This window comes from Cyprinus carpio, chromosome B17 (genome assembly GCF_018340385.1).
Source record: "Cyprinus carpio isolate SPL01 chromosome B17, ASM1834038v1, whole genome shotgun sequence".
Classification (NCBI taxonomy): domain Eukaryota; kingdom Metazoa; phylum Chordata; class Actinopteri; order Cypriniformes; family Cyprinidae; genus Cyprinus; species Cyprinus carpio.
In genome coordinates this window covers 8,127,081-8,154,732 of record NC_056613.1, presented here as the reverse complement: position 1 = coordinate 8,154,732, position 27,652 = coordinate 8,127,081, and the positions used below count along the sequence as shown (strand labels likewise).

Below are 27,652 nucleotides of genomic sequence, written 5' to 3'. Positions count from 1 at the left end.
CATAACTAAACTAATTTTATTATACCACAGAAGAAAATCACAACTTTGAGTTCTTCCCCATGAAACATTTTAGATCCTGGTAGATGATCCTGGTGGTAATGAAAGGTACACCATGATATATACATATATATTTTTTTGAATATTTTCTGTTTCTTTTGATAATTTTTGCTTTAAAGATATCCTCTTAAATGCTTTCAATTGTAACAAAAACAATATGGGTTATCTTTGCCTGATAAATACTTAATTTTAATTAGCTAGAAAACAATTACAGAAACTAATGTGTACAGTATATTTCCTGTCTTGATTAGGCCTAAACTTTTTTCCCCTTGTGATTGGAGTGTTTAAGCTGGGTGATTGATCAGTGATCATTGCTCAGAGCCCTATGAGTTGTTACTCTCATTGTAGACACAACCTATCCTGCGATGCTGTCCTTAATTACACAATTACTGAATGTGATTAAAAAGTTCAAGCCAGGATGCTATCTGTGTACTTAGGTATTTAATATAGAAGTGAATGTGTATGCATGTACAGCCCGTTTCAGAGCTCAAGAAAGAGAAAATGAGAGAAAGAGGGATGTGTAGAAGACCAGGCACTAGGGTTAGATTTATTGGTTTTAAAGAGAACAGGGTTTTGGGCTTGATTTACAGCCGTTGTTCCTCTCCATCTTGTTTGGCTGACTGGGTCCTGCAGTCCACTGATAGGGGCTAAAGCCAGACGTAAAAGCAGCTTTGATGGCTTTGATGCTGGGAATCAGTTCAGCCAATCATAAAAGAATAAATAAACAATTTTTGGAGGCCATTTATACTGGTGCACAGGGGTAGCCTGAATATAAAGGCTCTGTAAGACTACAGTTGAACTTCCTTCCTTGGCGTCTCTTACAAATCAAAACCAGTATTGTGAAAAGACACATTAATGGCTGACATCAGTGTTTGATAACAACATTATGAAAATCCACTGAACAATCTTAATTCCATCTTAATCTTGTGTCTTCAGGCTTTTGAAACATCTGTACTTGGGTAATAAATATCGAGTCGGAGCCATATGGCAAGCTGGTCTGAAGTGTTAAGCATTAGCCTTACGTACGTTTGACTGAATCCGATTGCCATAGCAGCGGCAACAGCAATCTGACACTCCTCTCGATGGCCAGATGGCTAAAATGGCCTCAGAACTGTTTTGCGTTGCTGTGGCGTATGTTCCTCGCTCTGTGAAAATCGTGATAGCCACGCCGCCGCATCATTTGCAAAAGCGCGTAATCTTTTGGCGGATTAGAATAATAAACATTTGGCAGCCAAACAAACACTCAATCTGTCTTCCCATGCGGATGGTCTCTGAATTGGTATGCTGAGGTTTATGTTTAAGCGGGCCACTCTTTACAAATCTCCTCATTTGTTATTTAATGTAAACAAAGCAAATTTAAAAGTGCATTATGAGGATATGTAGATCTTAGAGTTGTTTTTTTAGGATAAGACTCTCTATATTTTTTAGTTATGGTTTGCTATTTTTTTTGTAAATAAGAGAACTGTTCTATGTAATTAAACTTAACTTTCACTTTTTTAACAAAATAGTTCAGAAAATGCAAAATTTATGATTAATATTTATTTTAGAAAATGATGCATAAAATGTTGAGAAACAGATTTTATTCACATGACTCTTTATTGCTAGATAATTAAACTAGTAAACTTGTTGCTTTTGAGAAATCAAGGAAAGATCTACTGATATGCTACAACTAAACATTAATTTCTGTTTCACCGCTGTTTCTGAGAAACAAGGTCATCATAGAAGGCTGACAATGCGTGTAGACATTCATATTCCAGCCAGAACTTCAGTACAGGTCATCTCAAGAGCTGAACACATCAATCAAGTCACCATGGCTCTCACATCCTGAGTGTAACTCAGCATTCCTCACTCTCCAATCACATCCTAATATGTTTCCCACCAGGTTAATGCATCTCATCAGAGGATTTAACAAGCACGGCAGACATACACACACTTACACATTGGAACGTGTCCCGAAAATGAGTGACCGTGAGAAACAACATATTGCATTTTCAGTCAGTACAGACATCAACACATACAGGACTAAATTAATGTCTAATGTAGCTATAATTACTCTGCACTAAAAGCATTTCATGGAGGCAGACCCCATCAGGTTTCCCTTAATTTCCTGTATTAGCTGCAGTTTGTGTGCACTGGCAACAGATACATTTGGTTTTTCAGCCTGTCAGTGTCTGGTACTAAAAAATCTACAGTAAAATCTTTAATTCTTGAGTCATATGAAATAATTAATTGTAATAATTTGGATAATCTCAAAGTTAGCTAAATATTAATGAATAAAAAGTATTTTAAAAAGTATACCTAATAATAGTTATGTCTCTCTCTCTCTCTCTCTCTCTCTCTCTCTCTCTCTCTCTCTCTCTCTCTCTCTCTCTATAGATAGATATATATATATATATATATATATATATTTTTTTTTTAAATATTTGGGTCATGTCATGTAATATATAATGCACATTTACAATTTATTAAAAAATTATTGGTAATTTGGGAATACATTTTACTATTAAAACTATTATAGTCTTTCCTAATCTAATCTAAGTTGTGTCTGTATATATATGTGTGTGTGTATGTATGTATGTGTATATCACATATACATACATACATACATACAAAATAGATTTCTGTTTAAATAGTCAAATAAATATTTTTTAAGCCTAAATGCTGTACAATGGCTGTATTTTAAGAGAATTTTCTTATGTTTAACAGCTTAAGTTGAACACCATAATATCACCACTACTAAAAATATAAAAGTTTAAGAATCGCTGACCTCACTAATCGAGTAGTTGGACGTTCGGATGATCATGAATCATCCCTAGCCGGAACAGATTAGAGAAATCGTAGATTAGCTGTTTTTCATCACACAGAGCATTGCAATGCCCGTTTATCAGTGTTGGATGCCCTTTGGTTTGGGAGACGACCAGAGTGCATTAATGAAATGAGTCAGCCCAGTGCTTCAGTGCCAAAGGCTGCCTGTGACACAAAGAGAGAGACAGAGGGAGCGAGTGTGTGTCTACAATGAGAGTAAACGCTACCAGGCTCCGAGTATGGAACAGTGCTTTAGACAAACATCAGCGTCCCATAAATCCACAACCCTCTCTAAAGGGAGCAGGTTCTGTTGCCTGTTTGGATTTATGACCCAGGCGTGGATGTGGGCTTTGGGAGTGTGTGTAAGACATGGAAGATGATCTAGACCTCTTAGATGTTGGTGTGTCATGTTGTTTCATACACCACAGATCTGATCCTCCCCTCCTCATATCCCAGGGAGAAGAGGGGGTGGATGGATGGATGCAAGGGGCATTTGAAGGGTTTCTATGTACATGCACAGGGCAGATGTCTGCTCAGTGCATGCTGGCAGGTGTGTCAAAGTTTGCATGATAGTTTTCATGCAAAGAAAATATGAGTGGGCTCTAATGGCTGCAATGTTTCTCTCCTGTTTTTTTCCTTTTTTTCCATTGTGTCTTCTTTGCTGCAACACCATCAGAGGCCAACAGCATCCCAGGTGAGTTTAATGTCCTTAAGGCTGAATCGAAGCTGTCGTTTATAGGTGGTGAAAGCATCAATGATGTAGAGTGCATATGTTATTCAAATGTACAGTAATATAAACAGATATTATCAAACATGCTGTTGCTCTCTTTACCATGATGAAAAATACTTAGTTGCTATGAAACCGAAGTTGCGATATATAAAAAATAAATAAAATAAAAATCTAAATGAATTACCTGTTCACAAAAAGATCTATAATATGAATTTGGTAAAAATAAAATTTCGACTTTAATCACTAAATTAATCATTAAAATCGGTATACTTTGCCACATTTATATTAAACGACATAAAATGCACAACACTGTAAAAATGATTTTTAAAAGATGTAGACAAAACAAAGATTATTGGAATATTTTTTTTGCAAGGAAATACTATTTAAGTCTTTCTACATCAAAATTTCACATTTAATTAAATGTGTTACTTTACATGTCTTTGTAATTAATGGTCTAATTTAGCAGTTTCTGTGTGTAAATAATTTCTACACCATCATTTTGACTATAGATGACTTTTTTGCACTTTATAAGCAAAAAATTGAGCTGTCACATTAGATAAAACATCTAAATAAACAAAAATAAACAAGTTAAACTAAAAATTTCAATGAAAATGAAAAAGCAGAGACTTTTGTAATTACCACTTTGTGTGAAATTATTAAAACTTGCATGTAATTATGCGTAATTATTTGTTATTATAATAGTAAATACATGTAACCTTTATAACAGTGGTCGACCGAAATTGTTTTTTTAACAGCTGATGCCGATATCTTGGAAAGCAGGGTGGCCGATGGCCGATATAAAGCCGATATAATTTTTATAATTTATAAGCCGATAAAATTATACTAATTTTTTTTAAAGGTAAGTGTTTGCAAACAATTTATTTTAGCTACATTTAATAATTAAAAAAAATGTTAGTCAACTAAATTTGTTTATTTAAATGTAGCTAAAATAAATCAATTGCAAGCACTAACCTTAAAAAAAATTTGTAATTCAATGAATAATTTTTATTCATTGTATTTATGAAATTTGAAATCATTTGAAATGGGTAAAAAAAATATATGTGTAAAATAAACATGCTTATACTTTAAGTGACAAAGTATTTTTCACAAATAAACATATTTAATAAAAATATAAATAAAAAGGAAGTAAACACTGTAACCAACAGGGCATTCAGTATTCTGGGAAGTTTGTGTGCATTGGGAATCACATTTTTTTTTCAAATAAAGCCAAGGTAACACTTATTTTGCGTACAGCACACAGTGAAAATGACATGAATATGACATTGGGCAAAAGCATTAAGCGCAGCATAATTTGAAATCATGAGTTTGAAGTTTGTTGATCGTGCATGTCAGTGAAGCTGAACTCTCCTTCTGTCAGCATTCAGTTCACACAGACTGACCATCACACAGAGAACACGCGATCGTGTAGGACACACATCCACACTTCATAAGATCTCACAGCTGGAGTTGACTAAGTTTGCAAGGTTTTTGAAATTACATGTTCATTAGTCATTCAAAGATTTGTTTAAATGATGTAAAAGCATATTTGCTGAATGCTGACGGCAAAAGAGAAAGTATTATAATGTTTGCCTTTCTATTATTAACAATATAAAAGCAATCGTTATAATACTTTTTGTATACATTTTAATTCATTTGTTTAACCATTCTATCTGATTATTAGACAGATGTCTATCCGTATTAGACAGAACTGAAAGGGAGAATGTGAGCACTGTATCTTCAGGTGCTGCGTTCTCAGTGCCATCACAATTAAAGTCCCACCACGAATGCATTGGCCAAACAGAAAAACTTATCGGCCGATATTTGACATTTTTCAAATATCGGCCTTGGCGATATATCGGTCGACCAACAAATAAATAAGATGTTCATAAACCTTTTCCTTCTGCAAAGATCTAATGTCATTTTATGGTCATATACATACCTATAGATGTTCTTTTCTTTGTGTCACTCTCTCTGTTTCTCAAAGGATTTGCACACATGATGATGGCGGATCAAGGTATGCCACACCCCTTCAATGGTATTCACACAGTTGAGATTGATTATGCATGCTTGAATTGACTGAATTGCTGTGCACTGAATGGGCTAAACTGTAACTCTGAACCTTGAATTCATAGATGTGAACTGTGCTTTGACCGTTTCTTCATATCTCTCCATGCTTGCCTTCTGTGGATACTCTTTATCTCTCTGTTCCTTTTCATCTCCTTTCTCAAGCCAAGGGCAAAGGTACAGAACCGTTTTTTTTCCTCAAGTTGTGCTCTCTTGTGTTTACATCCTTGTTTTTAGTACTTTTTTTGCTAATACAGTAGCTTATCACCATGGGTGACTGGATAAAGAGTATAATTAAATGAGAGTTAATTGAAGACAAACACACAAAAGGTATTCTAACTGCAGCCTGAATGGTCTGAACTGTGGCGTCTGTCTCCCTGGTGGTCTTATACCCAGTAGATATTTGTATCAGCTGCTAAAATGCTTAAACGGCACAGTATGACTCAGTCTAATGAGGGTTTATCTAGCTTGAGACCATGAATGATGCTTTATTTGCCATGCAGTGTTTGTTGTGGTTTTGATCTTGCATGTGATGTTTTGAGAAATGTGTGTTCAGCCAGGTGCCAGAATTACTTTCTATGTGTTTTTTTTTATTTATTTTTATTTTTTTGAAAGAAGGAGAGAAAGAAAGAACTGTGATATTTCAGTCTGCCAGTACATGTGTGCTGTCATGTCATTTCATAGCTGGCTTCTCTAGGGAGGCTTGTAGATGAGCCCGATTTAGCCTTTACTTGCTGCTGGGCTGAGCATCCCTGTGGAACACTGTTGTACCACATGTCATCCCACCATCTCACCCGATCCAGTATTTCAGCATGTCTCAGAGTGGACAAATAACTTCATTCTTCAATAGACAGGACCTGGAATTGGCTTGATTCTTTGCGGGACCTCAGTGCATCCACAAATGTGCAGTCTTACACAGTATAGCTGTTTTATTTAAAAGTTCTCAGGTTTTCTGGGGTGGTTGCCAAATGTTTCTCTCAGCTTGGACCTTTTTTCCCCCACAGTAAAAATTTTGGTGCATACCTGAGAACATGTAGCTTAAGAGTAGGATTGTTTTGTTGGTGCAGCATACAGTATGTGAAAACTTGTATGCTTGTTTTTTTTAGGGATTGATCAGTTCGTAATGGTCAATTCTGAAAGCATAATAAATGCAATCCTTTTTTTCAAAAATAAAAAAACAAAATGACCAAAATTTACTTATATATATATATATATATATATATATAAAGACCTTCAAGACAAAATCAATATATATATATTAAAATGACCAGACAAAATGACCAAAATTTACTTCCCTAGTATAGTTCTTGTGGACTTCAGAATGATTTGTAGTTTGAAAGCAGTCCAGTCTAAAAGACCTTCAGGTTAGACTCCATATTGAATTCATGCAAATAAAAACAAGACAGTGAGGGTCAGACTTACATATTTTTTGTAATTGCACACACTGTATAGAGATTCAGCAATTTTCAAAAATCAAATATTATAAAATATATATATATATATATATATATAATATATATATATATATATATATATATATATATATATATGAAGGTGTCCAACATTTCATTTTTGAAAATTATATGTCAGTTTGGTAACTAAAGAGACAAAAAATGAGTTAAAAACAGTGTTGATGCACGTCTGTGAATTGAGACTTGTGGTTTCACTTACAAGGAATACACAACTGATCAATCGAACCATGTGTGAAAATACCCAAAGTCATTGGACATTAGAAATGCATAGTACAGTATAAAGGGTGTGGCTTTCTATTGCATGAATGCTGATATGAACTTAAATAAATCCAGGCATATGCTGCAATTCCACTTGCCAACCTAGTTTCTTTCCTCAACCCAATTTAAGTGCTAAGTCAGAGCCCAGTCAGCGAGAACCTGGCAGACCGTATACCCAGTCAGATGCATTAGCACATATTTGCCTATGTTGCATTAAAAGCATTTGTATTGTAGCGCTGTCTCCAGTGCTGTCTGTCTCTCCCGCTACCACCCTGCATTAAATCCCTCTGCTAGACGGAGGGACATTATTACAAATCAGCCTGGCTGTACGCCCAAGTTAAGACGACAAGGGCTTCCATTTAGGAGCACATTTGCATCTCCGCCATGCTGAGTGATTCTATGAAATGTTAATTTATCTGCATTTGTTTCTATCGCAGCATCTCTTCCTTTCACCTGTCATCAGAGCTCGATTTTGTACAGCATGTAAATCTCTAATTTTTAAACCTTTCCTTAGAAACCTCTTGCAGTTAAACCTTAAGAAGAATCGTAATTGTTGTGCTTTGTAATATTTGGCAATGTTGTGTCTGCAGTACCATAAAGGGAGGAAGTGAGAGGCAGCAGCTGTTTTTGGGTAGCCCAGGGCTTGTCGCTCATGTCTGTGTATCTTACGGCTCTCGGACTCCATTCCTCTGCACCTGTCTGAAGTCAATCATATAAGTCCTCTCTGGCACCGGCATATGTCAGCAAACAACAGAAAGTCACAGGACAATGATGAAGAAGGGTCTCTCAGGACTTCCTGTCTCTCATTGTTTTTGATTCTGTCCTCTTTCCTTCCATCTGTTAGTTTACCTGTGATGCAACTTTCTTTTATTTTCCCAGAGAAACCTTTTGGTGTTCAGAGGTTGTGCTTTCATAACTTAGGAGACATAACAGAGTTCTCATTTGTTTTTCTTTGAAGTATCAGCTTTGTCTAGGATAATTTCTACAAACCCAATTCCAAAAATGTTGGGACACTGTACAAATTGTGAATAAAAACAGAATGCAATGATGTGGAAATTTTAAATTTCAATATTTTATTCAGAATACAACATAGATGACATATCAAATGTTTAAACTGAGAAAATGTATCATTTTAAGGGAAAAATAAGTTGATTTTAAATTTCATGGCGTCCACATTTAAAAAAATTTGGGACAAGGCGATGTTTACCATTGTGTGGCATCCCCTCTTCTTTTTATAACAGTGTGTGCAGCGGAAACGATCTCTGCACTGCTGCCGACGCATCGCTCCTTGAACACACTACCGGACCACAACCGTGTGCGTTGTGAATGCTTTAATCCGTTAACATGAGTGCGGAAAAAATACGCCAATCAAACATCCCAAAGCGATTATCGGCTGATAGTGATCGGTAGTCTATCAATCGTAGCACCCCAAATTAATTTTTTTGATGCAATGTAGTATCTCTCACCTGTTCCTCTTTGTCATCTTAAATTATTTGCAAAAACTATTCATTTTAGTGAATTAAATCAGTGCAAGTCTGCAAATATTGTCTGCTTCGCACAGCAGTTAGATTGGTTACTGTGGCTCTGGTTCAGACCACCCGGAGATTTCGTAAGGCATTCCGCAAGTGTGCGAGTCTTTGATAGATATTAGTTGGTACAGGAGGCAGTAAATGAGTTGACCTTTTCGGACGGCAGTGGAGAGTCTGAGCTTTGTTACAGGACAGAGGGGAGTAGAAACACTGCAGCTCACGCTATGCTGATGAACTCACATGCAAGGTAATGAATTGCAGTGCCATTATGCAAATACTATGCTAATTATCTAATCAGATTTGATTCCATTAAGGATATTTCCAGCTTCCTAAACTTGAGAAGGCAGGGACTGATCAGCTCACTCTTTCTAAATTTGTTTCTTCTTTTTTCTTTTTTTTTCACACATTTTCTTGTTTTTCAAATCCTTTCTTTTTTCTTGCCTATATTGTTTTCAAGAATCTTTCTTTTTTTTTTCAATGATTTTATTTGCTTCCCCCAAAACCTTTCAAATCTTGCTTTTTTCTTGCATTTTATTTTCCTTTTTCTCTTTCTCTTTCTCTTTCTCTTTCTCTTTCTCTTTCTCTTTCTCTTTCTCTTTCTCTTTCTCTTTATTTCTCTTTCTCTCTCTCTTTCTCTTTCTCCTTTCTTTACTTCTATTCTATTCTATTCTATTCTATTCTATTCTATTCTATTCTATTCCTTTTTTGGACCTTTTCTTTTTCTTTAAATTTATTTTCCTTCTGATCCCTTTTTTCTTACCCTTTATTTTTCTTCCTATTTCTTTTTTTGTTTTATTTCTTCCTTTTTCCTGACTTTTTCAGATTTCTTTTGTTATTTTACATATCTATTTTAAGCTGAACTGAACCTTTCCAAACCAAACCAAACTAACATCTCTGACTGCTTAAAAGTTTAGAATTTTGAAAAGAAGAGTCCTGTTGTGATTTTTCATATATACACCTTATTTACTGCAGTACAAAAGGCTTTGCAACCCTCTGAGTGAGGTGTTTTTATGGCTCAGAACAGTGTTAGCTCTCTGTTACTGCACATATGAAGGCAGGTCTCCCTGACAGTGAGGTGACACATGGTGTGTGTGTGAGAGCCAGATAATGAAATCTTTATCACATGTTTGGGAGGCCTGTAATTCCATTTGCTCTACTAATCCCTCGGTCACTCTGTCTCTCTGTCACTCATTGAACAAACCTGTCTAACCAGAATTACCCTTGCTTTCATCTACAGTTTACACTCTTTTTAATGGCACAAATGTAATGAGCCCAAATAAGCCTTCTTTTAAAATGGAGCCTGATTACTTTCTTAATAAAATAGGTTACAAATGTTGTCTCTAAGCAAATTTAAAGATATGAAGCATGAGTCTCCTGTTCGGTAAGAATATGTTAGGAAACATGCCGGTCCATTGCAGAGTCGTGTTTTGTATTTCATGTTGTCCGTAATTTATATAGTTTTTTTTTTTTTTTTCAAATGTCATGCACTGAAGACTCCTTAGGCCTCATCAGTGCAGGAAGAGCTCTTAGGAAAGCCTGATTGAGCCACCTTGCCGGCTGTCTGCTGATCAGAGCGTAATGGCCTCTCTTGTGTAATCAGGACCAGCCACACAGGGCGTCCTTTAACAAAATAGCCTCATCACCAACCCCCTCCGTGATCTCCCCCCTCTCCATACGCTGTAACCGAGACAACAGAACCCCTCACCGTCCCCCTCCCCATGGCCCTCTATTTCCAAATCCCAAAGGCTCTTTTCAGTGTAACACTGAGAAGAACATCAATCACACCCGATATGCACACATGTACACACAAACAAACAAAAAATGAAGCCTTATTCTGCCACCCCCAGGTCTACCCATCTGAATGCAGTTATGCCCATAATTGCCTCCAATTTCCCTGAGTCACACCTGACATATTAAGCTACTGTACACAACGATTTCCTTTCTGGTCCCCAGAGGGAACAAGTGCCATTTGATTATGGCTAAATGTGATTATTGTCCTCCTGTCCAACTGGCTTGTGGCGGTCTTTTGTCCCTGACAAAACAAGAGAACAAGGTGACCACTCTGATTGTGACCAACCAGCCCGGATGTTGCCCGGTGAACAAAAGCATTTAATTATTTATAGAAATAGGAATTCATGTAACAATGAAATGAACAAAAAGAAAAAAAATCAGATGCGTTTGCAGAAATAGGGTTTTCTAGAATAGGGTTTTACATGCTTCTTGTAAAAGAAAGAGCTAAATCTAATATTATTTTTTAATAATGATGTTATAATTATATAATCATTTCTTAATAACAATAATAAGAGTAATTATTATTATTACAAAAGGTTTCATTATTACTTATTCTTTTGAAATGAAGAAAAAGAAAGAAATGCTGTGCAAACGTTGTATGGCTTCTAGCTGAAGTTTGTTTGCATGTCTGTATGAATGCAAGATATTTTTGGCCAGTCTCATCAGACATGCAGAAGTAGGAGGCACATTTGAAAAAAATGGACTTCTTATTTTAAACCACTTCAATTAGTAAGATTTAACCTCTCTGTTCTGGTGAGAGGATGGTTTGGAGTAAATGGTGATCTGCACATACAGAATTTGAAAGTATAACTCGAGTGAATGGAGTGTTTAGGGTGGTACAGTATCTCCTATATTACCTCATTCTTTTTTAAGACATCTCAATCACTTGGTTACATCTTTTTGGAAATGTTCTGCTTCCGACAGTAATAAGATTTTTTATTTTTGTTTTCTCTCACATTCAGAGTGAATAGCATTGGTCTGTTATTTGTCATTTGAAAATGTCATGTTTCAGTAATGGAAATTGATTCAGAAATGACACAACTTGTCTTTATGACACTGACAGAAATAAGACTGGGCCAGACCTAATGGAGTTCTCCAGTTTTTATAGCACAAAACTATGGAGAGATATAACCTTATTTACTTTACACATAAGCTTATACGTGTTTTCAGCATGTTTTTGTCAAAAAATTTATATGAAATTAAATGCATACATTTTGATTGAATATTAAACATTCTAAATGTTTTGCTGGCTGCAAGGCAAAAAAAGGCTTATATAGGCCAGAGACATTTTTATACATGCATTTTTGGTGATTTCTCCATTGCAGGGGTCAAGGCAATATTTATTTTTAAATAACCATGATAAAGCATGTTTTTTTGTGGTAATGAGAGTTTATATATGAGTCACTGAGTGTAGATGTCTGGTTTTGCACAGAGGTCAAGCAGTAATTGCGTTGTTAGAAGTGGGCAGATGTGAACATCTGGTGTCCAGCAATGCACCTATTGATCCTCATTACTTTGTGTACTTGGAGACAGCAAAGGGCTTTCATTCCCACAATCACTCTTTAATTGTGACATGCATGAAACGAGTATATTTGGCACTATTAACCATTATTGATTGAGAGTTATTTGAGACCAGACTTGTTTGTGCAGGCTTGCAGTAGTCTTATGTAAATGCTGGATACAGTAATTATCTTTATTTACTGTTTATTAAGAGGATTACTGATATAAATATGGAATGTAGCTAAAAGGAAGGATACTATTAAAGGAATAGTTCACCCAGAAATGAACATTTACTGAATTCTTACCCACTCTCAGGCCATCCAAGATGTAGATGAGTTTGTTTCTTCATTAAAACAGATAAGGAGAAATTTAGCCTTACGTCACCTGCTCACCAATGGATCCTTTACAGTTAATGGGTGCCATCAAAATGAGAATCCAAACAGCTGATGAAAACATCGGAATAATCCACCAATAATCCACACAACTCTAGTCCATCATTCAATGTCTTTTGAAGTGAAAAACTGCATGTTTGTAAGAAACCAATAAATTATTATGGTGTTTTAACTTTAATCTGTTGCTTCTGGGGAAAGTAAAACAAAATGTTGATTTTTGAATGAACTGTTTCTTAATTTAGATTTTAGAAATTGTTTCTAGTAGCTTGGTTTTCATCGCTATTTAGGGATGCAAATTTTTGTTCGAACAGATAAAAAAAAAAAAAAGACTAAAAAATAGCTCTTTTCCAAAACATAGTGAGCTGCATATGGAAGAACTAGTTAAGCAAAGTGGTGCCTCAAGGCTGTACCTCATTTTGGCCAAATTTGAAGACACCATTGAAGGTTTTGGAACAGATTCATCATGTCAATTGAGATAGTTGGTAACTATTCCAATGTTTTTAATATTATGGTTCAGTAAAATTTATATATTGGCAGTGTTTCCCACAGGTTTGAAACATACTTGCGGTGGTAGCTTGGAAAAAAATCACACCAACCACCCACACAAAAAAAATCTACTACAACATACAAAAAACAAACAAATAGTAATTAAATAAAAAAATTTAAAAAATGAAATTCATCCTAAACAAATACAATACAATCAAATTCAAAAACACACCAATAAAATGCAATATTACACCCAACTTAAACAATGCAAAATTACAGCATTTAAATGGTAGAGTTCTCCTTACTTTGTCATATAGTGTCTCTCTCAGTGAATGGGACACAGATTTTACCAATACTAGTAAAGTCTATATATTGAATAATATATGTCAAATAATGTTCTTAGTTGTTTCTTCCTGTGGGGAAGCTTCCGAGCCAGAAACAACAATAGTTTACTATGAATGAAATGGAAATTAAATTAAATTAAATAATAATAAAAAAAATCTAAATAAATAAAATAAAATAAAAAATAAACTTAACATGTGACTTTTAAGCATAAACACGTCCGAAATACACCAGGACTTTTATTTTGAAATGTATATACTATTGCGGGCTGATCCTTCAGATGAGAGAGAAAATATGCATTCTTGCAACCGTCTAAAACTTATTATATAAAGGTCATAAAGTAGACATTTTCATAATTCATCAACTCAAGTTCATAAGCAATCGCTTGGCATAAATGTGCACTATTTATTGATTGAGAATCACTTTGAAGCAGTCTGAAGCGCATGAAATCATTAATGAAATCATTTTGAAGTTTAATAATCAATAGGCTGTATCGTGACTTATGTTTTTCCATCCCCAAAATATAAGACGACTTAAAATGATCATTAAGACGTTTTTTTTTTTTTTACCATTTCATGTATTGAAGACTTTTCATGACAGTAAATTTAAGAAAACTCACCCGGAGGGATTTTGCTTTATTCACACACGTGCTCCTTAAATACATTTTACAGTTTGTGCACATTTATTTTTATTTGTGACCAAAGCGCCCGCACTGTCGAGCCCTGTGTTTGTCTGCGAAATATCAGCCGCATCTCTGCAGCGCACGTGGGAAGGTCAGCGGGACTAAACAGTTCTCACGCACACAGAATGAGCGAATACGAATCATGTAGGGTGAAGGGAGATTTCCCACTAGTTAATAGATAGCGGATGGTTTCATTATTTTGGGCAGATAAAAAAAGTATGAGGATAAAAATAATAAAAGCAAAAATGTTTCTCCATATACTTGTGCGGTCGTTAATATACCTGGGCGGCCCGCCCAAGTAAAGTCTATGTGTGGGAAGCACTGATTAGGGTGACGGAATTTAGACCGTGTTTAAAGCTCAGAAGTTAGCTAAATGTTCCAAATCCTCAGTTTGACATATAGGAATATATTTGGAATATTTCTGTTTTTGTTATTGTAAAGGTCTATAGTAATTATAATGAGCTTTATATATATAATAAAACAAGAACATGTCTATGTTATATCCACATTTAGATAGCTAAGTAAATGTGTGTGTAGATGTGTGAAACCTACACCTGCTAGTAATCGATACCCCTCTCAAGTGGAACCTGGCTGCTATGGTAACCCCTCTCAAGCTGTTTGTTTGGGATGGTGTGTTAGCATGGTGCCTGGCTTGGTTTCCCCTAGTCTTGGCTAAATCTAACCAAAGCAGACACTTTGGTGCATAATTGTGTATCAATGGAAGTCTTAGAGTTGCTCACGCAGCTCCTAACACTAGTTTTCTTTCCTGTTATAATCCACATGCAGGATTAAACAGTGCGTCACAGTACTGACTCACACTTTCATAATATCAACCTTAATGTCAACCTTAATGACTTACATGTAGGCATTTCTCACAATGTGTGGACACGTTTAAGGACTTAGAAAAGCTTTGAGAATTATGCTGCATTCCGTTCAACGTCAAACGTCCTGCTTGTGAAAGTGCCATTTGATGTCATACTTGGATGCGGGTATGGTTTTCTCATTCATACATTATCTGTATCATTTAGAAAATATAAAGTGAGAGATTACAGACAAAAAAGTGTTTTCTTAAAATAAAAAAAAAAAAAAAAAAATGAAATGGCACATACTACTTTCTACATAATAAAACACCTGATTATGATGCTGGAGGAATCTCTGAGTGGATGGCAAATTCTGACCCACTTTTTACCCAAGCCTGGCTAACCTGCTGTGTGTGTGCGTATATGCTGAGCACCATTTGAATTGTGTGCGTTGTGAAATATGCATGAGATATGCCTGGGCAAAGGGCCATGAGGAAGCAGGTCAGCCCTGGGCTGGACTTGAGAACCTGTGAAGTGTGTACACACACACACACACACACACACACACACACACACACACACACACACACACACACACACACACACACAAACACAAACACACACACACACACACACACACACACACACACTGTGGACTTCACTGAGCACATGCTCAACAGCAGGTTGTACAGTTACTAAAAAAAGCAGAGAATAAGGCTTGTTTTGTGTACCTGTATAGGTTTTAATCTAATTTGGACTTTTAATTCTAATTTTTAATTTTAATTTGGACATGGGATGCACAATACTTTACTGGTTAATATATTTTTATATTGCTAATATTTATTATAATAATATAATATAATATAATATAATATAATATAATATAATATAATATAATATAATATAATATGCACTGTACAAAAGATTTTTCAGAGCTGTAAATAAAAAAAAAAATACTGGAGTACATTTTACAAGAAATAATAATAATAAAAAAAAAATAGTTCACTTATTTCAATGTTATTCACCATTTCTTTGTATTTGTTTGTTACATTTACTAGTAGTTTATGAGTGAAATTTGTTTTAAATTTATTAAAAATAAACATGACTATTATTATATTAAATTCATGTAGGTTTGGAACAACTTTTGGAACAAGCAAATGATGACAAAATTAAATTTTGTTTTGGTGAACTATATCTTTAAATGTCAAATTAAGCCAATTTCAGAAATAAGAATTTGTTTTCATTGTTGAATTACAATATTGTGGTTTTCCTGTAGCCTTTAAAATGATTGATTTTAGTTTGTAGTGTTGTATTTTTTTTCCTGATCTGACCACTAAACATTTTAATCACACTTTCTCTCCTTAAGTTAATGCCTGGCATCACTGTAATTGTGTGTTTCTGAGACTGGATCCTGTCCTTGTTGTGTACACTCTGACCTGTGCTTTTGGTTAAACGCTGCACATCTATTCTTTCCTGCTCTTCTCTTTCCTAGAGCACACACACACTGAAAGTAACCGGTGTCGGTGTCGTGCCCGTGTTTGGTGTGAGTAACCCCCCCTCAGTGCTTTGGAAGCCTAAGATAGTCACCTGATCTGGCCTTGCTGTGAAAGGATAGAGTTTGTGACCTCAAGCCAGTTGAGATGCCCTGCCAGCAAGAGCCAGGCAAAACAATGATGAAGGATGATTGTCTGTTTCAAAGCAAGCAATATTTCATCCGAGGGCAATTACTGTTTCCCTAAGTGCTCAATTCAGAACTTAAATGTTTTATATCGCAAGTCACTGTAAGATCAAGTTGTCTTCTGCTAATGTTTCACAAGACATTTGATACATTTTCTTCCAAATATGTCACTGGAAGCTGATGGCAAGGAAAAAATTGAATGATGTTCCTTTAATAGTGTTATGATATAATCAGTAGTTTCGGTGAATCAGTTGAGAAATCCCATTGGCCCCAAAGACAGTTTTACCTCAGGCAAAGTCAATAGCAGAGGGCAGAATGTAATTTATCTGGCGCACACATCTGTTGTGTTTAGAAAACATAGGGGCCAGACACCAGGAGATCTACTTTAGAATACTGATGTAAGCCTCAGTTATTAAAAGCCTTTTTTTATGTATTTCAACAGAAAGACTGTTTTCTGTTTTAATATATTTTAAATTAAAATTAAATTTTATTGATTCCTGTGATGGCAGAGCTTATTTGGTGTTTAAAGGGGTCAAATGATGCGATTTCAAGTTTTCCTTTCACTTTGGAATGTTACAATCTCTTGGTGCATAAAGAAGATCTGTATAGTTGCAAAGACTAAAGTCCCAAACCCAAAGAGATATTCTTTATAAAAGTTAAGAATCATCCACACCCTCCTAAAACGCCTCATTTAAACACGCCCCCACATGTCTACGTCACGATGTGGGAAGATATGCATAATGCTGCCCAAATGTCCACGCAAAGAAAGAAGGTGTAACCTTTGATTCTAACTGTTGATGCTGGCGCCATGTCATGGAGACGCTGTTTCGTTGTGAAACTACTTTGTTTGGCCTTCCAAAAGAGGACACAACTAGAAATCAGTGGTTAAGTTGTATTTACAAAACTTTTCCAGAACAGTTCAACCCAAATATTTGAGTGTGTGCAGCACATTTTATGGAGGAGTGTTTCCTGATCATGGGAGAGTAGACTACAATGCTGGCCGTTCTGACTCACAGTCTGTAAGTACATTTACATATGTAAAGGATTTGCCACTGACGATTCAAATGCGAGTTTTGAGCAGTGTAGAGTAGCGGTTCACAATTTCAGTCCTCGTGCCCCCCTGCTCTGCACATTTTGTATGTTTCTCTTATGGCTTCAGATGTTAGTTCTATTTGAATGTAAGTGCCCTGCGAAGTGGACAACACAGGATATTCCGCCATGATTCCAGTTCGAAGCAAACGTATATGTTCCATTCAAAGTGCACTGAAGTGTGTGAGACGTCAATTTAAATTGTACTTATGTACAGAGGTATATGATGTCACACTTGTCTGTGTTTGGGCAGCAGAAATCCATGAATGAATGTTCCGAAGTGAGGTAACTTCAACAGATTTCTCAGGGAGTAGGGAGCAATGAACACTGTGTAGGGACCATGTCAATGGGAACACAGTTCATGCACGGAGCTCACTTCTAACGAGCGGAAAATATTTATCTGATCCTCTGCTGATTTTGTAAGTTTGCCCACTTATAAAGAAATGAAGGGTTTGTCATTTTTATGGTAGGTTTATTTTTACGCATAGAGACAGAATACCAACCAAAAACCCCCCCCCCCCAAAAAAAAGCACATTATATAAAGGTTAGAAATTGATTTGCATTTCAGTGAGTGAAATAAGTATTTGATCCCCAAGCAAAACAGGACTTATTACTTGGTGCAAAAACACCAAGTACAGAGCAGACACAGAGTTAAGACGTTTTTTGTTGTTGGTTACCAGGTTTGCACACATCTCAGCAGGGATTTTGGTCCACTCCTCTTTACAGATCCTCTCTAAATCCTTAAGGTTTCTTGGCTGTTGTTTGGCAACTCAAAGTTTCAGCTCCCTCCACAGATTTTCTATAGCATTGAGGTCTGGAGACTGGCTAGGCCATTCCATGACCTTTATGTGCTTCTTCTTGAGCCACTCCTTTGTTGCCTTGGTGGTGTGTTTCAGATCATTGTCATGCTGGAAGACCCGTCCATGACCCATCTTCAGTGTTCTGGCTGAGGGAAGGAGGTTCTCGTCCAAGATTTTACATGGCCCCGTCCATTTGCCCCTCAATGCGATGAAGTTGTCCTGTACCCTTAGCAGAAAAACAGCTCCAAAGAATAACTTTTCCACCTCAGCACTTGACTTTAGGGATGGTGTTCTTGGGGTCATAGTCAACATTTCTCTACCTCAAAACACGGCGAGTCAAGTTAATGCCAAAGAGCTCAATTTTGGTCTCATCTGACCACAGCACTTTCTCCCAAGCCTTCTCTGAATCACTTAGATGTTCTTTGGCAAACTTTAAACAGGCCTGTACATGTACCTTCTTGAGCAAGAGGACCTTGAGGACGCTGCAGGATTTCAGTTTAGTGTGGCGTAGTGTGTTACCAATGTTTTGCTTGGTGACTGTGGTCCCAACTGCTTTAAGATCATTAACAAGCTCCTCTCATGTAGTTCAGGGCTGATCCCTCACCTTTCTCATGATCATCCTTACCCCATGAGGCAAGATCTTGCATGGCGCTCCAGACCAAGGCTGATTGATGGTTGTTTTGTATTTCTCCCATTTCGGAATAATCGCACCAAAAGTTGTCTCCTCAGCAAGCTTCTTGCTGATGGACTTGTAGCCCATTCAAGCCTTGTGCAGATCTAAAATAATATCTTTGACAGCTCTTTGGTCTTGCCCATGGTGGTGGGATAGGTTGGAATGGATGATACAGATTGTGTGGACAGGTGTCTTATACACCTAACGAGCTGACATTAGGAGTAACTTCTTAAAGTGGCAGGACTAATTTGTGTTACACATGGGCACATAACAAATCTGTGGGAGCCAGAATTCTTGCTGGTTGGTAGGGGATCAAAAACTTATTTCACTCACTGAAATGCAAATCAGTTTCTAACCTTTATATAATGTACCTCATGTTGTTTTCATATGGATTACTTTATCAGAGAACATTTGTGTAAAAATTAACACTTCAAGCTTTCTATAGATAAGGCCTAGTTCTCATGTCTGTGTGTCAAGTATTCGTTGAGATTTAATTCATTTTTGTGGAGCATTTCAGAAAGAGGTTCACTGAGACCGAGACGGCAGAAAGTGCACCCTATTTGTTTTCTTTATTTTACAAAAGCACAGTGTTTTGTTGATAATGTGAATGAATACAATTTAAAGTAGACCTTTTACAGATTCAATTGATGTATTATTATTATTTGTATGATAAATGACAAACATTTTCGCTGTTTATTTAGCTGTTATCAGGAAAAAAAATGCAAGTGATTGTTCAAGTTGCTGTTTTCATACGTTTATTTACATATGTAATATGTTTACATGTAATTTTTCAGTCAATATTAATTACTGAAACAACTTTGTTTCATTCTGTAATGTATTTTTTTTTTAGGTTTGATTACTTGAAAAGTAAACTTGAAAGTAAAGAAATCCATATTCTGATTACTTTTTAATGCAGTAAGCAGTGATCAAATTGAAATTTTAAAGTAGTAATTAGTAATTTGTAGTGGAGTAAGTTTTTGAGTAACTTATAAGATAAGTTATTTACTTATTTTTGCCCCTTAAAAATAGGACAGCATGGTGGTGTCAGCCAATAAGGGAAAATTGTTTCAGACATAAAACAGCTTATGATAAAACAACTTATGATAGATTACAAACACACATTGTTTTTTGTTTGTTTGTTTGTATTTTAGTTTTTTTTTTTAATTAAATCATTTACAATAATATCAGGAGTGTTTGTTGAGAAAGTGGTAGGGGCTCCCTTTTGGGATAATGGTGACTTTATTAAAACATAATTGGCTAGTTAAAAAGCTAGCATTAGTGCAAGCGTTTTTATTTTTAGCTACAAATTAAGCCACTGTATCCGGTGTTAGAAATCCAAATGACACAAGCACCGCCATTCCTTTGAGGAGGCGGTTAATGTTTTAAGGTCTTTAGATCCACCATCCGTCATCACACCATCACAAAGGCATAGGGAGAAAAAGCGCATTCTTTTTTTTTAATTAACACCATGGTTCTTCCTCTCTCAGAAAGCTCGATTTAGGAAATGAAAGACATCAAAGGCGGTGTTGTGCCCTTTCATATCCCAGATTAAACATGGTACGCTCAGCCTGCACGAGTGGCTTCACTCCACACACGGGGAAATCTGTGCTGATATAATATGTGCGTGAAAGCTTATAGGTGTTCCCCCGCATGATCCGCACACGGGACGCTTTATAACGTGATTGGCTTAGAATAGAAACGAGAAAGTGACACATCAGGTTATGACATTCTGTGTGCTGTATTAATACTCTTTTCTAGTTGTACGATGATTTCTGCATGGATGGATTCTGTGTGTCACAAATAATGTCTACATACTAGACACATCAGATCTGACAAAACATACATTTACATGGACACATCCTTGGTCTGGCATGTCAGGACTGGCTGGCAGCTTCATGCTGAAGGTGTGGACTTCCTGTCAAGAGGTCACTGCTTTGATTACCATTTCCCCTGTCACTTTCCCCTCATCTAAACGCAGTGAGAGTGATGGGTAACATAGCTGAGAGCGAGACCACCAGACATTCATGCTTCTGGGCTAATCACAAGCTGTTGTTTGGATGTCATCATGTGCTCATGTGTCAAGTTTGCTGCCAGGGTTTTGCAAGTCTTGCTCGTAAGTGCCAAAAGCATTACGCTAGATGAGGACTTCCTCTGTTTACACCCACTGGCATCCGACATGCCTTATGAATTTAACATAGCCGACCTTTGGTATGAGAGTGTCTGCTATTTTGGGTAAGTTGACTGTATTGAATAATATATTCAGCAATTTTAGTTCAGCTCTACTGCAAGAGCAGCTGTTTACCTGAAATCTCTTCTGATGGCAGAATAGTTTTTATATAGAATAGGTTTATTCAGACATATTTTGTTCACCTGAAAGTGTGTTTGATTTGGTGATTGGATTACAGCCCATTTTATTTCTATAATGTGACATTTCCAGGTGAAACAGAATACTCGAGTGTCTTTATCAGGAGTTGTGAACAGTGGATGTTTCATACTAGACTGAATCTAATATGAATGCTGGTTTGGACTTTAATGAATTCTAGGACTTAAATGCTGGTTTGCAGTCATTTGTGAAGGACTTCTTTGCTATGTTTGTGTGGAGACTGAAGGACAAGATCAACCTCTTTTTTTTCAAATCTATCATTATCTGCTGTTATTTTAGTAGTCTTTGTTACTTTAACATTAACTGACTGTAGATTATTGAGTTAAGATTGGGATGAAACCCAGCCCTTGCACCGTCACACACGTCATCATAAAATAATAAAATAATGTTGTTGACATGTTTTTGACTAAAGATTACAAAAGCAATTTTTTTTTGAGTAAATGATGTGTATTATCATTTACTGTATAATAAACACTGCAGTATTCCATTTTAAAACGAGAACTGTCAATTTTGACTTCATGGTGACTTCAACGATTGGCAAGATTTTAGAAAGGTGACATTAACTACAGCAACAGTCATTTTGGTGATGGAAGTTGTTGCATTTGGATGAAAGACAAACTTTTTGTTGTTATAATACACACTTATGTATCAATTACGATAAATCAGAAATGTGTACTGAGAAGGTAATGGGGGTCCATTTTGATTTTATGTTGACTTTAAGCAAACAGAGCTTAAAGGAATAACTTTTAACAGGAAAATATTCAATTTAATTAAATATTAAATTTTAAACTTGGAATTAATTGGTTGAGTTATTTCCTGATATCCTGATCCAATTGAGAGGCTAAAAACTTGTTTTCAGATTTGGCAAGAGTTAAAAATTCCACTAGGTAAGGCTTATTATAGTTAGATTTTCTGGTATAGTGCATTGCGTTTAATTCTGCCTGCAGGTTTGTTTTTTAAAGAAAGAATCCCTTTAAGTTTGATTTCTGGCACATTGGCGATAGCTGACATTTCGGTGTTGCACTTACAATAGTTTGTTACACACTAGTGTCAGTGAATAATGAGAGCTTGTGGAACGTTTTGAAGCTTAAAATAATGAATACTCCAGAGGTGTTATTTTCACATTCATCCAGCATTTGGTGAGTTTGTGTCATTCCTCATGTCTGCAAATGACAGAGAGTGCAGAGGGGCAGAGGCATGACAAATAACCCACCCATGTATTAAAGCCACTTTTTCTCTAGGATTTTGGTTAAAAGAGGAAAGTGCAGGAAAATTTAAAAGGAAGAGGCAGTAGCTCTGAAGTTTGGTCCGATATACTGTATGTATATGGTTATGACACATGATTGCAGTGGAGCTGACATTACACAATTATGCTATTATTGTTGTTCTGTGGAAATCCCAGTCAAGGACACATCAGTTTCATAACCTGAAATAAATTTATATATCAAGCCAAAGGTGTCCCAAATGGACATTAGCATCAGAAAGAGGGACACTTCAGCTAAAAGAATGACTTAATGTAAATAAATATTGAATAACAGTACTATAGAGTGTATCTATGTTTATGGGCGCTGAGCTGTTAGCCCCATAAGCGCTGATGTCCTACTGGTTGATTCAAGGCTTGGTTAGCTATGCCAAAGTGTTTATTCTTTCTCTTTTTTATTTTTAGCAGCCAGCTAATATTAACAGTTTTGTCAACTCTACTGTGCCTGTGGCGAAAGCGCTTAAGTGTATCTTTTGCAATTTAAGTGACCTGCTTTCCGGCTTCGACTTTTCCCATTACTGGGAGTGACATTTCATTTAGGGCCCATCATTCATCTTTCTTGCGCCTGGGCCTGGGCCATGAGCAGCTGAATCTATTTTTACTTTTCTATTTTTTTTTTTTTTTTTTTTTTTTTATTTAAGGAAGAGACTAGCTTCTCTTTGTGCAGTTCTGTAAAACATAAAAAATAACAAAAACTTATCAAAACATTTCAGCTAGTTTATTAAAAGCATACATATTTTGTCTGTGATCACATATCAGTTAGAAATTGTTATAAAATATTGGGATAAATTCAAATGAAATATATATAGTGTACTCACAGAAAATTATGGAAGCGACTAGCTTGTCTTTGGGCAGTTTTGTAAAATAAATTAATGTACTCATGCATTTTGTCTATAGTCATCACTATGTCAGTTTATAAATGTTATAAAATAATTGAAGAATAAATTAATAAGATGACAAATACACTGTACTCGTAAAAATTAAAGAAACTTGCTCTTCTGTTTTGTAGAGAAAATCTACATAATTTTGTCTACAAAGGACAATAATTAATTGTTTGGTTCCAGTGCAATAGAACTTAAGGGCAATCTTGATCAGAGGTAAACTAAAAAGGGCCATTTGCTGATGCAGGAAGAGTCACTGTGGTTTGCTTGTGAAAGAACCAGAAAGAGATGGCAGATGTGCCCTTTGGGGAGTAAATCAGCGGAAAATCCCATGCATACTCAGCTCTGTGTTATTGTACTGATTTTTATGCATTTCATTTGTTTAGCTATTTTTGCTAATCGATCAGAGGAAGAGTGGTCAAAATGATATTAGCTCATGGGCTTTGGATTGTATGCAAAGAGATTTATATTTTTCTGACAGGTTTGTCTTTTTTGCCTAAATGCGCTTATTTTTAGTAAATAGTCTTAGCGTATTTTTAAACTTTATGTATAAGATCTTTAATACAGATAAGTTGAATTCTCACTAAATTTGAAATGTTGCCATGGCTTAAAATTTGCATACATTTTGTGTCAACAGAATTGAATTTAACCCTCTGGGGTCTAAGGGGTTTTGGGGGCTTGGAAAAGTTTTTACATCTCCTGACTTTTGTGCTTTTTTTAAGTTGCTTATAAACATATATGGCTAAAGTCTGAAAACACTATATTCAGTACAAACTGGTCTACAATAATATGTAAATAGCATGTATGTACATGATTGTGTTTTTGAGAAAACAACGTTTATGCGTGGTTAATGAAAAACTACAATTATAAAGTGACTGGAATAAGGTCATAAAACACATACAGAACGTTTGTTCACGAGACTGTCAAACATGGACCTTGTAGCCTAGAATTTTTGCTTCAAAATGATGTGAAAATCATCTTGTTTACTCGCTCGCAGAAAACTATAGATTGATTTAAATTTTCTAAGACACTTTTTGTTTCGAAAGGGTATATGTGAGTAGGCGTGATTGACCGTGAATATTAGTGTGATTCACACCTGAGAAGACAAAGGCCTGCATAATGAGCTGCATAATGAGCCTTTCAGGCAGGTGAGTGACCGAGAGGGAAGAGTTACAAGAAAGAATGTGAGGACAAAATAAATGTATATATTTTTATGTTTGTAGTTTATTTAGAATATATTTAATTATCCCACAAAATAACTTGAGATTCTCTTGCGAGTGCAGTTAAACAGTTTATTAGGAACAATCAAAGCTGACTTTCAAAACTGACTTTTTAGCATCATTACTCCAGTCACATGATCAATAAAAAATCATTCTAATATTCTGATTTGCTACTCAAAAAAACATGTATTATTATTATTATTATTATTATTATTATTATTATTATTATTAATGTTGAAAAGAGATTAGATTTTTTTCAGTTTTTTTTTATTAATTGGAAAGAACAGCATCGTTTGTAACATGATTATTGTATTTATCACTTGTGTGCTAAATAAAAGTTTTAATTTTTATATATGCTTACTCCCAGTTTTTGAATGGTATAGTGTATATTGTTACACTTGGAGTAAGACTGGAGTAATGATGCTGAAAATTCAGCTTTGATCACAGGAATAAATTAAATTTTAAAATATATTCAAAAAGAAAGCAGTTATTTTAAATAGTAAAAAAAAAATTTCACAATATTACTGCTTTAGCAAATGCAACTTTCTGTATTTTGGATCAAATAAATGCAGGCTTGGTCAGCAGAAGATAATTCTTTACAAAAACATAAAAAATCTGTTCAAAAGTTTTGACTGGTATTGTGTCATGTTGAAGTATATAAATGAACATCACATAACTGGCATTTCCAAAATGTATATTGTTTATGTGCTCTGAAGGATGTACTTGTTTTCTATAAGAAATCCGATAGATTGTAGTCCTTTTTGAAGAAAAATAAGAACACACACATACAATACATTAATCCTGTTATAATCTCTGATTATTTTCAGCATTATTTACTTTGAGCCAAAAAACATACAATAAATAGGTTTTATGGTAAGCTAATTTGAAAATTTATAAGGCTGTGACTGGGACTCCCACACAGCTACTGAGCGTATGCTCAGTTATTGCCTTTATGAAAGTGACCTCATTATTACAGGAAAATGATTTTATTTCCAAAAGCACAGTGATCAAGATAGCAGAATGGCCCATATGGATTTTGAAACCAGTGAGGGCCATGTATCTGATTGCATGTTATGCAAGGTGAGAATATGAGTGGCCCTTTTATTTTAATCAGCACCAATTATTCCTTGTAATAATTTCCATCATAGTTTAATTATGGAAACATTTCTTTCTGTTATCGGACAGTGAGCTTTTCATACGTGGGATCCCTGACTGGCTGGTGCTTGGATTATACTGGAAGAGATAAACATGCAGTGCATAATGGGTTGTAGCTCCAGTCCAGCATGACAAAATTACCTATTGTTTTGTCAGAGGACAAAGTGGGTGAGCATGTGTGTATGTGTTTGATTCCCATATTTGCCCTCCCTTAGAGTGTCCTTGTTATGTTCTTTCTACTGGAAGCCCTATCTGATTGAGTCAGAGACTGCAGGGTGCAGTGCATTCTGGGACAATGGCCACCCCTTTAGGGAACTGGTAAGGGCCATTGATAATTTGATGTCTTACATACAAAAAAAAATGCAGGGTAAACTATATATATAATGAATCATTAAAGTTGCTGCATTAATTTTAGTAGTATTATTTTCAGTTGAATTATAGTTAAATATTGTTATGGAGTTTTCTTGATCACTGTGATAAAGATGAAACCGCAGTAACAAACCATTTACTTTCATAATGTGATGTATTTCTTAGTAAAACAGAATGTTCAGCAGGAAGTCATTTTATTTATCTGTCAGGATTTGATTGGCTCATGAAAAATTGGCATTTTAGGCCGTGATGTTATTGGCAAGTATGTCATGATTGGTTACATCATCAGAAAGAAAAGTTTCAGAGCTAGAGAAGATTATTAAATTACATAAATTTTATAGAAAACATTTTTAAATTGAATTTTGTACAATATGTTTCTATTCACAAGTCTGTTCTATTGTATTCTAGGTATTGATGCAAGAAAGAGTAATAAATGACATCTCAGTATTCCAATAGGTAGTCTATTGCATAGCTTTCAGCATTTCACATATTGTTTTGATACGGCAGTGTACATTTCTGGCCAAACTGTGACCTAGTACTTGATAGTGAAGTTTACCCTGTGCTATTGTTGTGAAATTATCTTGACACTCTTGAGCCGTCTGCCCTCAAGTTCATGCAGGAGGGTTGAGGTGATACCGTTATCATTTTGAATGTGTGTTTTGCATCACTGACAGTGTTCTGAAGATTTTTTGGGGGGCTACCAAAAGCTCCTGCCCTACCTCTGGCTTTCGATTAGGTTTGACAAACAAAATGGCTCATCGAAGACAACCTCCATTTTCTTTTTTATTTAATAATAATAATAATAATAATAATAATAAAAATAGTAAATGCACATTATATGTTTTACAACAAATGTTTATATTTTTATTTACAGGAATTTAAGAGTTTGAAGCTTTTTTGATAATTTTTTTAATCATCTATCCATTCATCTACAAAAGAATACAAGTTCCATATAGCCCAATAGAAACCAAAAGCACTGTCTCTGACTAAGAATGGGCTTTTTCTCTCGTGTCTATATGGTATATAATCATCTATATGCTTTTATGGAGCTATTATTGTACATTTGATGTAAAGTAAATGGTCTATTTTGTTATTACAGTTTTTTTTTCTCTCTCTCTTTCTGTCTATGCATTCTGTATGTAGTCAGATGGAGTGGATGTGGTACCAATCATTCCAGTTCTTGGCTGCTTTCAGTACAAATTAGTCTGTGACACTCTGCCTTTGTTGTATTTTAC

At 35.5% G+C, this 27,652-nt stretch overlaps 1 protein-coding gene across 23 annotated transcripts in view; it reads left to right on the top strand.

The window, feature by feature from the left end:
• The window catches only part of LOC109057157 (neurexin-3a), a 270,223-nt gene that overhangs the window by 6,628 nt on the left and 235,943 nt on the right, over positions 1-27,652 (top strand). For 18 of the 23 annotated variants that reach the window (XM_042742028.1, XM_042742014.1, XM_042742027.1 and 15 more), the window contains exons 3-5: positions 3,539-3,556; positions 5,577-5,606; positions 5,822-5,833. In XM_042742028.1, the coding sequence (XP_042597962.1) occupies positions 3,539-3,556; positions 5,577-5,606; positions 5,822-5,833 (60 nt within the window). The remainder of the gene's footprint in view (positions 1-3,538; positions 3,557-5,576; positions 5,607-5,821; positions 5,834-27,652) is intronic. The other 5 variants (XM_042742036.1, XM_042742019.1, XM_042742035.1 and 2 more) reach the window with 1 other exon arrangement.